Here is a 15,195-nt window from a genome sequence, read left to right on the forward strand (position 1 = left end):
AAGTGACGACATAATATGGCTCTGAATTCACTGTACCTCTCCCTTTCTTCAGACTAAAGGCACTGTACCAAAAAAAAAAAAAAAAATCACAATTTTTCATTCAACAGGAATAATCTCAGTTCTCCCTGTAAACAGTGAATATTTATATCCAATCCCACTTACACAGTATTTTGTTTTCAAATGAACCCATTTTATCATGAAACTCCCTAGGGTTGTAATTACTGTGAATAGGATGAAATAGACTAATGGAAATTGAGAGATGTAGGTAACAAATCTGGGAGCAGAAATACTTATGTCTCATACATTTATCACCTCTAAATTACTGGAATCAAAATATGAATATAATAAGGAGCTACTTAAGTATGGTAAAAATTATAAACTATGTTATTTTCTTCAGAAATAAATTGTACAAGCAAAATAACATGGGGTTTTTTTGAGCTTGTATAACTATAATTAATGCATTAGGCTACACAATCTGATCTCATGACAGGTAAATAACTGAATTTTAGACATAATGAGCAGCGGTTGTCTCGTCCTGTAATAAACATCTAGTTGCACTGTCGATGTCCAAGATGATGGATCAGCTTGAGTCTGCCTACCTCCAACACTGCCTGGCTTCGTAATTGTAGTCTTCTTTTTTGCCCAAAGTGGAAAACAGGGAAAAATGTCAGGAAAGTTACACATCATATGAATGTTGGGGAAATAATTATTTAATACAGTAACTATAATTCCTTGTAATGCTGTAGGCGGTGTGTTTTACACTGTCTATGAATGTGCTCCTTGGAAGCATGAGCTCCAGCACTTTTGAGGAGTCATGCCAGTGCCTTCCTGTTTAAGAAGTAATGACAAATCTCCATGTTCCTTTGTGCATGGAAGCCTGTGGATACTGAAATATCTCCTAGTACAAATGTTGGGATAGAATTTCATCTCTAGAAATCATATCAACTACAGCATCTTGAAGAAATGAGTATCTGTAGGATAAATGACTGCTCTTTTTTCATCCAATATGTCAGGGGACACTCCACAGTAGATGGCTGGTGGGCTTCAGGAAAAGAGTATGCTTCAGAGTTAGGACTACTAACTTCATCTGCTGAACAGAGAATTGAGCACTGCTCTCCAGTCCTCCAAGCAAACCCAGTACAGAAACCTCTACAAATAAGAGTAAATTGTCCTTGTAGGCTGGGTATTCCACCATTTCAGAAACAGTACAAAGGTGTTGTTTGGACTCTGGTAAATTGAGCCATGATGAACACTGTTGAACTACCACTAGCAACTACCACAGCACAGTGTACTACGGATACAGCAAACTTGAGGCTTGGAAAACAGCCAATTTGTCCATCCCAATATATACTCTGGTCTCTTTCTGACTGAATGCCAAGACCAGAGTTGGATGGGCACCATTCATCCCTGCAACCTCCCTCACCATAGAAGGAAACAGAGGCCTGCCATCAGAGTAAACAGTGCACTCCAGCAGGTCTCCCTGATCTGGACAACTGAATAACTTTCAAGATCACATATGTAAGTAATTCCTCAAAAGGAGACGTAGTGTTTTTGAGTGCAATCCCAGATGAATCAGACCCCTCTTAGCACACATATGAAAAAAAGCCCATGAGTTAAGACCAAAAAAAAATCTTTGAATTGCTGTTGTCCTCTGATCTTCTTGGAACCTTAGTGGCTGCAAAATTTTACAAGACTTTCAAGGAGCCTCACATTTCTATTACATCTACTAACATCCAGAGGGTCATCAGAAGCCAAAGGGGGATTGCCAAGGATCACAGAAGTTTAGCAGCATCAGTTTTTCCCAAGTTATGTTCTCGATGTACCAGTTTTTTTCTAGCTGAGAATTCCCCATGCCAGTGAGATCTTCAGCTGCTCATTTTATACTGCTTTAAAACTGTATAGTATGTTGAAAGAATAGTAGAAAGAGGCTTTCATGCAAGTCAAGAAATGGACATTTACTTTTTAGCAGCTACAACTATATTTTTACAGGCTCTGATTGGGTTTTAACAACATCAGTGAAACTTCCTATTTGGAGCTTGTCTTCCTTAACAAAAAAATGTTCTTAGTGAAACAGAGTATCTTCTGCATGCTAACTATCCTGCTGTAAAATTTTAATGGAAATAAATCTGTCATTTAACAGCAAAGTAAACCTGCAAAGACACTAATAGACAGAAGCAGTTTTAGACTTTCAGTAAAAATCTGTCATTTCTTCTCTTCATCAGTATTTCAGACCAGGATGGTAGTCAGATGAACAAAGCCCACTTTCCTTCCAGTCAAAACAAAGACCACACTCTAGCTTTGCCGACCTGTTTGTCTCCATAGCTCCTTCTGTCTCACACACAACTGTGCAACTCTAGCCTCCTTTACTGGTATTTCTTGAACAGATTTCCAATAGTCTGAAGCCTGGCTCCACTCCTATACTACACTACTTGCTTATTCTTTATCCTGTATCTAGATGGCTTATGGAGTGCACAGTGTTTTTAAAGAAGCATCGTAATGAGGTACTGAGCTACTCATATTGTCATTTCAATAAACAATTAAATGTCATTTTTTTTTTAATTTATTTTTATTTGGAGATACCGCTATTTATCCAGAATATTGCATTTACCCCTAGCTGGTCTGCCAATCAGTCTGCCAAATGAACCGGTCAGTTAGTGATTTTACTGTGTAATAACATCACTATCCCTAAAATCCCAGTCTGTATGGAGAATCAAACAGTTACATGGAAACTGCTTTTTGCAAATTAATCTTCAGAACCAGATCATGTGAATGAAAAATATGCAGCTGAATCCTGTGCTCTTATGGTGCTCAGTGAAATAAAAGTGGCTCCATAGTGGTGTAGGTGTCCCCGTGGACCTATGTCTTGAGTCATTCACTTACTTGCTGATTAGTAATATTGAATAACTACAAAAGTTCTCCCTGTCATTTGTATAAAGCACAAAGGATGCATGGTGCTTAAAAGAAACCAACAGTCAGTTTGGTAACTGTTAAGCATAAGAAGGTTCAATTAGAAAGTCAAAAGTTGGTACTATGTTGGAAATGGGAAAGACTAATAAAAACATGCTTTCTTATGGGTTATGGACATAAGTTATGAATGAGTTTAAACTGTGAAACTCTGAATTTCATAGAAAAGACTTCCCAAACCGTACTGAGGTCAATGTCAGCAGCAATATGCTTGCAAATTGCCAGCATAAAAGGAGAGATGAAAAGGGCATTATTCCACTATAGCTGAGGTTGGTTAAACACAAGGGCAGGTTCAAGGACTCAGATCAGGGATGGAGAGAAAAGGTACATGCTGCCAGGATGGTAAAGAAATTTAATGAGGCCCAGAGAATCTTAGCCTCTCTGTACAACTATCAGTAAGGTAACTGGATGCAGGGCATCCACTAAAGCTTTCCTGTCATGACTAACGGTGGCCTGTGACAGAGCTCAAGGTGGAGAAAGACCAGAAGTGTTTTCCATAAGGTAGGTAACTGCTATGACAGACTGCTCTTTCACACTTTCCAGGGCTTCTCCCCAGGAGACTAAAGCTGTCATCTGTTCTAAGGAGGAAATATGCCATAACATTTTAATTTCCTGGCCCTATTTGCTAAACGCGTCGACTGTGGAAGCAGCTTTGGTTGATCACCACTAGGTGATATACAAACTATTCTTTCAGTGAGCGCGATCCTTGATTTTTTTGTTGTTACAGGCTTTGTCCCTTTCACTGCTTGTCTATTGCTTGAATCACAACCTTTTAGAGGAAGAGACTAACTGCATATAAAACAGTCTGACAAAGCTCAGAGGGTAACACAAGAACTCCAAGATAACTCGGCACAGTAATAATCGAGAAATGCAAAAAATTGTAATTAATTCATCAGCAGTGTCATGCTGTAAGAGAAAACTATCAACCCATTTTTCTGGATTGGATGCAGAGGCACAAAGAGATTAGATGTTTATCTGCCCTACACCAAAACCCGGATATATAGTGGAGCTGAGGATGGGTTCAAAATCTTTCTGTGCCTGAACAGCTCATCCTTACTTTAGCAGAAACCTAGTCTTTTGAAAACTTACCATTAATTCTAGGTTAAAACTAGACAAACTTTTCTAATGAAATATTTTACGGTGTACTCTGAGCATATCTGATCTCCCTTAGGAAATGACCATTGATTTAGGCAGATTATTCTTTCTTCATTCCATGTTAACGTGCTTTTTAATTTTCACCAAAGATTGCTGTCTCAGGAAATGCTAGTTCCATGAACTGCTCTTCTTTCCATTTAATGCATGCTCAAGATTTAGTCTGTGTTAGCCTGACAGCTCTCTTCTCCGAGGAGGACTCAAATTCTGTTGCTGCTGCTGGGATGGATTTGCCAGCAGGACTCCACGCAGTAAAAAAGTGACGTTTTTCCACGCTCAACACTAATACATGATTTACAGAGGATGCAAATTGTAACAGCATGTTAAACGACCTGCAGGATCACCTTTACGCAAGCATTAGGAGGCACTGCTGAACAACTTTTCTGTGGCTGGAGCAGGTAAAAGGAGTTTTCAAACTCTACTCGAAAGGCTGATTCCAGTGCCTAACTTGTACTCGCCGATTATGGAAAGGCACCACTGAAAGGAAATCGCGAATCCGGAGTTGCCTCCCGGCTGTGCGCGCCGCCGCCGCAGCTAGGTGCTGCGCTGGAAATACCGCGCACTTGCTGGGAGCTCTGTCAGTCCCCCGGGAGGGACCCCCCCCGTCCCCCTCCCCTTATCACCGGCGTGAGTGGGGGGACCCGACCCCAGGGCTTGGCTCGGCGCCGGCAGCCTCACGGATCTCGGGTGCTGGGGGCTTCCCGCCAGCTGCCGGAGCCCTCCGCGGAGGCGGCCGGAGACCCCCGTCCCGGTCGGCTGGGCCGGCCTCTCCCAGTCACCGCCCAGCCCCCGGGCACCGGGCGGAAGAAGCCCTCTGCCGCCCTCCCACCCCCGGGGGCCAGTTCCGAGCGCCCCTGGCCCGCGCCCCCCCCCCCGCCCCCCCGCCCGTCGCGCCGCGCAGGGGCAGGCTCGGCTCGCTCCTGCCTCCAACCTCCCCTCGGTTTACCCGGCTCTCCCCCTCCCCGCGGGGTCTGCCGGGGCTGCCGGTCCTCCGGGAGGGCGGGCGGCAGGGAGGGGAGGGGAAAGGCGTGTCTTGCCTGGGCTGCCGCTGCCGCCGCCGCCGCCGCTGCCGGAGGCAGATCGGAGATATAAAAGACCTGGCCGGGCGCCGGCCGTGGCTCCAGTCAGTGCGGGCGCTCACGCCGTGGGCAGCGGGGCGCAGCGGGGCGCGCAGAGCGGCGGCGGCGGCGGGGCAGGCGGAGGCATCGCAGGCATCGCGGGGCTCGCCGTGGGCAACCCCAATGCGTGGACTATCGGCTGCTGCATTATGCTGGAGCTACAGTTCCGCTGAAGGGAGTTTGCACACTGCCGGCTGGGCCGGACTGCAGCGCTGCCGTTCCTTATGAAGAAGGCACAAGTGAGTGCGGCCGGGAGGCGGGGGTGAGGGGCGGCCCGACCTACCTGCCGGGCAGGGCTGGACCGCGGCTCCTCGGCCGGCGGAGAAGCTCCGCTGCGGACCGCACCGGGGTTGGGGGGGGGGGGGGGGGGGGCTGGAGCGGAGCGGGATACGCGGGTCGGGGCAGCCGACGGGCGTGGAATGCGCACCCGCGTCCGTGGGGGTGTCCGCGGGGGCGGCGGCTCCCAGACGGCCCGAGAGGTGAGGGGCGCCGGGGATGGGACCTGCTGCCGTTGGATGAGCGGTCTGGGGGAGAGGGGTGGGGGGAGAAAAAAACCCCCAACCTACTGCCCGGTCTTACCCTCAGCGCCCGCAGCCCGTGGAAAAGTTGCAGCAAGCGGCCGGATCGGCGGCTGAGCCGTGGGAGATCTCCGACGGCGCTTGGAAAAATCGGCTTAATAAATCAGTTGCCTGTGTTGCACTAACGAGCTGAGTGCGGAAACGTGAACTACTCGGAGGCAGCGGTGCCGTGGCTGCTGTGCTCGGTGGCTCCATTCAAGCCTCTCCAGCGTGTTGCGGGTAGACCCCGGCGTTGCGCCCCTGCCCTCCCGCCCCCACTACAAGAGCCGCTCTGTACCGGGGTGGGCTCCCTGCCGTTATTTCTCCAAGTTCTGTAGAGATTACGGTGACTGTGCTAGGTATTTTCTTAAAAGGAAGGATGGGGACAGACAGGAGTGGAAAAATCTTCTTATAACAAGAAGCAGCTCAGGGAAACTCTAAAGAGAAAAAGTTTAAGGCTTGACTTTGCAAGGTGCTGCATCCTGGCTGACCTCAGTGAGAGCCGGCGCGACTCGGTGCCGAGGCTGAGCTCGGGGGGGAGAACAAAGCGTGGACTCGCACCCCGCTGGTCCTGCGCTGGGGGCTTTTGCCTTCCCCTCCGCCTCTTGGTTAGAAGCAAGAGACTTTCTGCCTTCGTCTATTTCTTGGCGGTTGCTGGGTCGCCCGCGCACCAGTAGCCTGAGGACACTTCAGCATATAGTCATTGGAAAAGACGTAAAATATATTTTTAAATAAAAGGGAAGGACCTTACTGAAGTCTTTTGGGCAGTTAAATAGTTTTTTCAAGAGATGACAGGAAGTAGGAATAGTGGCTTTTTGAAATATTTAAATCTCAGCTGGCCAAAGCACTGGAGAATGTACCCATGCTTAAGGAGTTACAACTTGGGAGACTTAATTTTTGTGATGCTGAAGTACAGTGAAGTATTATCTTAAATGATCAGTTCTGAATTCTAATAGCTTATATCCATTGCTGTTATTGCCTTTAGATGATTGAAGGTGCCTTGCACCTCAGAGATGTTGTTTTAGACCATGTATACAAATTTCCTCAAATATGCTGAAGATTATTGGTTGGGAAGGGTCTCTTAAAGTGTATGAGGTGTATTTATGTGTGCTTAGTTATATGCATTCATTTGATATCGGAGTGGATAGCAATAAAGTCACAAGATGTTATCCTAGCAGAGAAGCATACATGTAGGATTGTTTCTTCAGAGAAGAAAAAACTGTTCAGCAAACAAATGAGGATTTATGAGTGCAAGCAGTCAAGTGTTTTATTTCATACAAGCTCTAAACTTCTAAGATCAACAGAGTACTTTTGCAAATTCAGAGCAAAGCAGGAATAATCCCTCTCTCCTGATAAACTGGGAAAGACAGGCAGTCTTGGCATTCAGGACCATATGGCTTGACTCAGGGGCTCATGAGCTGTAGCCTGTGGAACAGCTTCTTGTCATGGTGGTGAAGCATCTGTCAGCCTTCAAGCAGTTATGCTTCCTGCTTTTTGGAGGCAGTGACAGACTCCTAGCTCTCGAAAGGATTGTTTCCTTCATTTTAAGGATTAGCAAACAAATATGATACCAAACCATTAATCATTCTGAGGGGATCAGAGCAGGAGATACTTTGAAAAAGACTTTCCACTAAAACCATGAAGACCCATGTGTAAAGAGAGAGAGCAAGTGAAGCGGATACAAGAAAGAGGACATAAGTACATTGGGGCACTCAGCACATTAAAGTAAATTACAGTCTTTATGCTCTCCTGTGGCTACTTTTGCCATTGTCTAGACTGGTAACTGGCATAGTGAAAAGAACAGGATTGGGAAGCCAGGAAAGAAGTTAACATTTCATGTAATAAAATAGTCTGTGACAGACATAGTACAGAAGGGGAGAACCACTACATCACTGAGCCTTAAAAACACTTAGTACCTGGATAGTGCTTCAGATAAATCAGGTATTTTGAAGTTTGAAGAAATGTTACACAGACATAATATATAACTAGTGCAGCTGAAGGAGTAGCTGAGTCATACGTCAGTGCAACAAAAGTGCTGAAAGAGGAGTGTGCTGAATGCTAGACTAGAAGTGAGCAGGTTGGTCAGTTTATTTAAATCAGTCCGGACCTGAGAAACCACAGGAACTGCAGAAGCATGTTCCCCAACAGTGTCAGTCCTGGAAGGATGGTTTCTGAAACTATACTGTTTGATAAATATATAACCTCCTGGTTTAAACATACCAACACCTCCTGGGTATTTTTTTTTTTAAGTAATAATGTCTTTCAAAATGTGATTAAACATTTAGGGTCCAGTCATACAAATCCTTTTTCAATGGGACTATTTCCATTAATTAATCTTATTGAAGGATTGCCTGTATGAGAGGATTTGCAGGCTTATATAATTATAAAAAAAAAAGGCTCAGTAATTAAAACTATTATCAGAAGTGAGTTTATGTCATTTTGCATGCTAATATTACAGCAAATAAAATATCACTGATGTCTGGACATCCTTTTACATTTTTAATAAAACAAGATGAGTGCTGCTAGTGTGATACAATCTTGCAAAAAGTAGCAGATTTCTGATTTGCTTGTTCTTTGTTTGATTTGAAGACAATCTAAATAGGATTAAGTTGCTAAGAAATATGCTACAAGAAGTTACTAAGAAATATGCTGCAAGGAGGGGTCACCCATGGGGCTAGCTCAGAAGGCTGCTGGTGTTAAGGTATCACACATGCTTGGCTCAGGCAGTGGGTTAGATGCACAACCTCTTAGAAATCTCAGTATTAGAAGTGTCTTAGATCTCAGCTGGGCTCTTTACCTCTGAATTTGTGCATTACTGCTGGTAGTTAAATGACCTTCTAAGGTTGTCCTATCCATAGTATGTTTGTGTCACTGAAGTGGGAGCCTCTGTAAAAATTATTATGGAATCGTACCTGGAAAAAGAATTAGTACACAAATTGCCCACTCCAGTCTGATATCGGCAGGCTAAATCAAAAACACAAAGCAGAAATCTGATACCTTGGTGCGAGCTTGCAGAGTCATTATTTTAGGGGAAATAGTGAGCTCTGATCTGCAATCTTTCTCATTCTGCAAAAAAATGACCTGGAAGACATTTGGAGCTCACGATAGGTATAGATCTGCTGCTTATCAGATAGAAAAAGAGAACTTGATGGAGCCAGAAAGATGTGCTGTTCACACTGAGCAGTGGACTAAGGTCTCTTTCTCTTTTCCCCTGGTTTTGACTCTTAGGGGAGGCCAGTTTGCAAGCACTGCAGCTGGAAAGAACATCCTGGAGTAAAGCGTCATATGGAGAATAAACAGCAGATGACCTGAAAGGCTCTAGGGTGGGGGAGCATTTCATAAGGCGTGTTTAGTGATCTTTTTTTTTTCCCTTCGCCTGCTTGTATTGTGCGCCTGTAAGTTTTTTATCTCCATGAACTATGCGGCACTTGGCTTGGCAGTTTAGACTGAGGCTGCTAACCCTGTCTGCTTCTGACCCAGTTCTGCCATCACACTGAAATCTAGTTTCTCCTTTTGTGCACCGCATGTCAGTCGTTCAGGTACAGTTCTGCAAGCTGACAGTACCATTCTCCAAGTTTTGTTATGTGACTTAATGGTATGCTGGCTCATGTAATCGCCATATTGTACGAAAGTTAAGAGTTGGCAAGATGCAGCCCTTGGCTTCGGGTGTGCAATGCTCAGTATGCAGTATGTAAACACAACACCCATTTATTTGAAGCAAGGCAGGAAAAATCTCCCTACGCAATTCCATTTGAGTGGTGTGGGAGCTGACAGATGAAAACGAAAGCGTTTGTTCTCTCCCTGGTCTTTGGTATGCCAAACCTGAGGTTGGTCAGCCTTTTAAACACCCTGCAAATCTGCTTGTTTTTTGTTTTGTTTTGTTTTTTTTCCCTGTGCACTTGTGGAAAAAGGACATGGACCAATGTAAGGTGAGTGAAGAGGGGTAGCGCTCTTTATTTCTGTGGATTGGCCCATGTTTGCATTGCGTACTGAGTCATATGTAAACCTGCAAAACCAACGTTCATAAATATTACCGATGCTGAAATAACTGACTGCCAGGAGCACGTAAAATGTAGATTTTGCTGGATGGTTTTAGTTATTGACAAATGTAAATAGTATCAGACATTTATTAGTATGAGAGCGAAAATTGAAAATAGAGTTACAAACGGAGAAAACAAATACAGTGTTAAGTATTTTATTTGATTAAAGCTGGTAGCATGCATAATATCTGATGTCAGTGAAAGTAGATACTCTAATGAAGAGATTATTTCTACTGTATGTCTAAATAAAAGCCAGTTTAGGAGTTCAGATAAATGAACACTTTGGATCACAATAACACAGGAAATAAATTATCCTCTAATTTCCTATTGTTATCTAATAACCACTGGGTGAATGATTGGTTGTTGTTTCTGTTTAAATAATGTTTAAATTACACAATGTAGATAGATGTGATAACCATTTTAAATCTGATTAAGACTTTTCTGCTTTATACATACTTTTGCGTTATCATTGCTGCATGGACCAGACTTAAGTTTAGGTGCAAGGCAACAATAGTATCAGGTCTAAGATGTCACTGCAGGTATTGCCTGAAGGAGGCCACTGCAGTACTTGCTGCTTTGCAGTCATGCTTTGGAGCACACAGTTCTGCAAAGTGGGTAAGTCCTGAGCTTCCAGCTATTCCATCACCACTTGAACAAATGCTAGAAGTGAGACCAGGTGCTGCAGGCTGGGGGGGGGCGGGGGGTGAGTGCTGGCTCCCCCCTGCAGGGCCAACTGTGCTCATTGGCAGTGGTCGGGGCTTCTGGAAGGCTCTCTCAAGCAGGTCTGCTATAGACCCACCTGCTAGCCCCAAACCTTCACTGCCGTTGAAGAGCACTTGTAAGCATGCAGGAACCAGAGCATTTGGTTATTTTTCTTTTTCAGCATTTTTGCTGCAAAACCTACTGGATGGAGAATTTCAGCTTCAGGAATGACCCTCAAGGTCATATTTAGCCTAAACCTCAAGAGCTATCTCTTCTCTCATCTGTGACTTGGCGCCTGTTTATAACTGCCATTCACATAGTATTTCTTAATGTTCCAGTAAACAGTTTCTAGAAGTCAGGCTGGGTATCTTGGTACTCCTCAACCTTCACTGGCTTCTCACTGGTTTTGGGCAGCAGAGTTGGGAGGTCAGAGAGGAGAGTGTGCTGGCAGCCTTGGCACCTGGACAGGGGTGGGTTGCACACTTCAGCTCAGATGGATGTTCTGCAAAGCCTGCAGGTTTGGGCTGGACTGTCACAAGAGGATGAGTATACAGTCTACAGAGATTACCTCTGAGTTTGCAAACAGCCTTGATTCAATCCAGACAGAAAAAGGCTAACCTAAAAGAATTTACCTGAGCATACTCACTGGAGTGAGAGAGACACATCTTTTCTTACGTAGGAACTTATGTCTCCAGGAAGGGTCTAACCATCCAGTCTGTCTTGTTGAAGCTGTTCTGCTTTGTATAAGAAATTTTGCATTATGCCAGAGGGAAGAAAAGAAAAAAAAAATCAAGTCCAGACTCTGAATCTGAAGTATAACTTCAGTGTTGCTCCAAATCTGAACTGGGTCCACGCAGATTAAGATTTTAAGTCCCCTGAGTGAAATCATACTTTAAAACCAGATTAACTGAGCCGGTATGTTTATTTGTTCAGTCTTGAGGGTGGCTGACACATGAACTAAGAATGTAGGGGATAATGTATTTCAGGCCACAGGTCCAAATCCACAGATTGTGAATTATGCCAAGCTCTGAACCTCCATTTAGAAAGATTTAGGCACCTGCAAATCAGAGTCTGAAAACATCAGTCTGCCAGTCCTGTCTATGTAGCTTGGTGCTTCCAAGCATGGCCATCCCATGTGACTGAACCTGGCTTCAACACAATCACATTAGCTGTGTCAGTGACAATAAACCCTCATCCAATGTCTTATTCAGATGGCTTTCGTGTGTTCTGCTGCCATCAGTTTGAGGGACATCAGTTCACTGACAGTTAAGGCCAAGGATAAGTGTAGTCCAGTTTACCATCTCTTCTTTAGAAGTACCTTAAGAAGTTTTTAGAAGCACCCTAAATAAACCTTTATGAATACATTAGGTATATGCAGTCTATTGCATGATAGGACCTACATTCTTCATTTGCTCTGACTGGAATCTCTCTACTTGATGTAGGCAGGATCACTTGTAGTGATAGTTTGCCAGTGTCTTTTCTCCTAAATGAACAACACGATTTATATTTTTTTTTCCTTGCAACTAATGAAAGTTAGGAGGGAATCCAAGTGTCTGACCACATTGGACCAGTGTCCACGTAACACAGAGGAACACACACCGTGCAAAAAAGCTGTACAGAATAAGAATAGCCAGTATTCTTTCTCTGGATGCCAGCCTCTCTTTGCACATAAACTTGTGTGCAGTGAAGATCCTAAGCGTGGTGTGCAAACCTTCTGCCCAAGAGATTTGAAAACCTGTATGTAATGTGGGCACAGCTGAGCCCTGGGGATGTCCAGTTTCAGCCTAGATGTGTGCAGAAATACATGCCAACAGAGTGTATTTCCTTTACAGTAGAGACATAATCTGTATGTGAATTCACACCATGCTTTATCATGAAAGAAGTAAGGCAGAGGATAGCACAACAGAACCTTGGAATAAAGGCTCATCTGAGTCCTGTACAGGATAATCTTAACCCGTTGTTGTCAAATGATTCTATAGCTTTTCCTTTGTGTATTTTTGTTCTTTACTGTGAAACTCAGAATTCAGGGACAGATAAATTCCTCATTTTTTGAGGAAGAACTTAATAATGCTTAATCATTTTTTCAAAAGGAATTCTGTGATGATATGTGATAGGTATATACATCTTATATGAATTTGGAAGTATGAGGAAGAAGTGTAAAATTTTCCATGCTACCTTGTGCTTGCTCGGTAGCAGCAGACCAATCCAATATATGTCTTCCATTTGTGTTTGCAGTATGATACATCATTACTGGATGGATTCTTCAGTCTGTTTAGTAACCCATGACCTCTAATTATGTTTGAAAAAAGTTATTCTGGCAGTATAAGTCAAACTGTAAAACTAAGTTGTGCATGTCCTGGCAATCTATTTCCGTTTAGAACAGAAAATTAACTCTGCAAATCATACAGCAGCTCTTTTTGTAAGAGCTGCTCCTGGACAAAAGGATGAACTTAGCGATGTCTACAGCACATACTGAAAACATGGAGTAATACACTGATGTACAAGGTTCATTATTTTAAAGTGTGATTTTTGAACCGTGCCTGTAAATGTGGAGGTTTTAAAGTGTGGAGGGAAGTTTCTTCCTCCATTTCATATTGACCCAAAATATTCCTCTCTGTTTATGGAGATTTCATAATTGAGTCTAAAATGGGAGTAGGATATCAAGGTGCTGACTTCTGTGGTCTAACTGAAGTAATGGACTGAGTAAGGCAGTGAGGAGTCAGACATGATACTTTGAAATTAATGTGCTGCATATATGCAAAATAATTCACTAAATGAAAAGAAATGCTTAGAAATTGAGGGAGGTTGAAATTTAAACATGCTAATGGTTTATTGTAAAGAAGTCCTAAGTTCCAGCCCTCTAATTTCCAGCCTCCATTTGCTCGTTATTAAGTGAACTCAGCAAAATTTGTCTTTTGCATTAAATGGCAAGCAGACAATATTATGCATTATGTTTTAAACTGATGTAGATCTGAATGTCAGTTCTTCTGGAGATTTGTTTTTCTTTTACTACTTTGAAGCATGCAGGAATAGGAACATTAGTCAGCCAAATGAATTTAGGAAGCTTGTATAACACTGCTTGGCACCCTCTTTCGTTTGGATTAAAAAATATGTTCCTGAATAAACAGAGCTTTTTTGTGGTTATTTTAAAAAGGAGGAAAAAAAATATATGTCCAATATTCATAATTGCTGTCTTTTTCAAATTAGTGTGGTTCTGCAACGTGTGGATTGCATTTCTATGCTAATAGCAAAAACTATCAGTGCTGTATTTGACAACAGTTTAAATGCTTCTGATGTGTATTGCATTCTTTATTTTCAAGGAAATATGAACCTTATTTATAAACCTTAAATTTAAATACTGTCACTGAAGCTGCTTTGATCTTCTGTATTATAGTCCCTGGCAAAGAATGTGCTCTAGATTTGCCATGCATTCTCTAAATCCATGTCCTTTAAAAATTCTGACCATAATCATAGTCTGTTCCAAACTGTTTTGATAAATTTTTTCAGTATTTGTTCCTTTAATAGTGTAAAGCTGGGCAGTGAAAGCCCTCTTTTCAGGCTGCTAAATCCAGTGAAAATCTTGCTATTTTTTAAAATTAGACTCCGTTCCCAAGCAGGGTGGTGTTCATAATCCCCCACCAATTTTCTTCTGCCACGGGTGCGGGAAGATATTGTTCCCCTCCATGTCTGTGACTAAAATTTCTGGATGTTTTTTCTCAAGCCCACATCTGAAAATGATTGTTTTTTCTTCAAGTTTCTTTCTCTTCTTCCCATTCAGACAGAAAACTAGCAGTGCTACCCCTCATTTCTTTCTGAACCTTTCCTGGTTTGGGTGCATTCGAGTCAGCATCCTCACCTCTGACAATAAAACTTCAGCATTTCTGGCAGCCAAAATACTGAAGGTGTCTGTCACCATCCTGTTTTCCCCCACATAGCCTAAGCTTCATCTCTGGTGAATGTTTTCTACGATTTTTGTAGTAGTCTGTCCAGTGGCCATTTTTATTTCCCACAATTTTTTTGAGGCCCACTTCAAATATTAATCTTCTCAATAACCTGTTTTTACTGTATTTCACCTTGTCTGTAAAAACTAAGCATCTCAGAATTAGAATGAATCCAATGTTCTGTGAAATATGTTGTTTGTTTAAATGATGACACTTGTAAGCTATTAATAGTTATTAAGAGCCCTCTGAAATATTGGTCTGCATTTCTAGAAGCAACAATACCTTTTCCTCTGACATCAGTAATTTTCTTAATATATTAAGAAAATCCTTGCTTGTTTTTTGTTTTGGTTTTTGTTTGTTTGTTTGGTTTGGTTTTTTTAAAGGGTCAAATACTTACTGAGACCAAAGGAAATCCTTTTACAAGTAATTGTTATTGCTTTCTCCTGTATCTCAGCTTTGTCACCTAACCATATTAGAAATATCTGATTTGGTGTTTTCATTTGACCCTAAAAAAATTCTGGCCTGAAACATTCTTTAAATCATCTGGAGTGAATTTCCTGTCTTTCTTCTCTTTCTCCTCAGCACATTTTAAAAATCTCTTCTCACACACAGATTTTAGTGATCAACTAGACATTTGCCAGTAATTGGTCAGATTGTCTACAGTACTTTTGGTCATTTCCCACTGTAACAGAATGTTGTTGACATTTACAAATGGTCTGAG

The 15,195-nt window shown here is 42.7% G+C and overlaps 1 protein-coding gene across 2 annotated transcripts in view; it reads left to right on the top strand.

Moving 5' to 3' along the window:
* The first annotated feature begins 5,222 nt into the window (after positions 1-5,222).
* The window catches only part of KITLG (KIT ligand), a 57,253-nt gene continuing 47,280 nt past the window's right edge, over positions 5,223-15,195 (top strand). For both annotated transcript variants that reach the window (XM_074827097.1, XM_074827098.1), the window contains exon 1: positions 5,223-5,473. In XM_074827097.1, the coding sequence (XP_074683198.1) occupies positions 5,459-5,473 (15 nt within the window). In that variant the 5' untranslated portion in view covers positions 5,223-5,458. The remainder of the gene's footprint in view (positions 5,474-15,195) is intronic.

The sequence above is a fragment of the Strix aluco genome, chromosome 5, assembly GCF_031877795.1.
Source record: "Strix aluco isolate bStrAlu1 chromosome 5, bStrAlu1.hap1, whole genome shotgun sequence".
NCBI classification, from domain to species: Eukaryota; Metazoa; Chordata; class Aves; order Strigiformes; family Strigidae; genus Strix; species Strix aluco.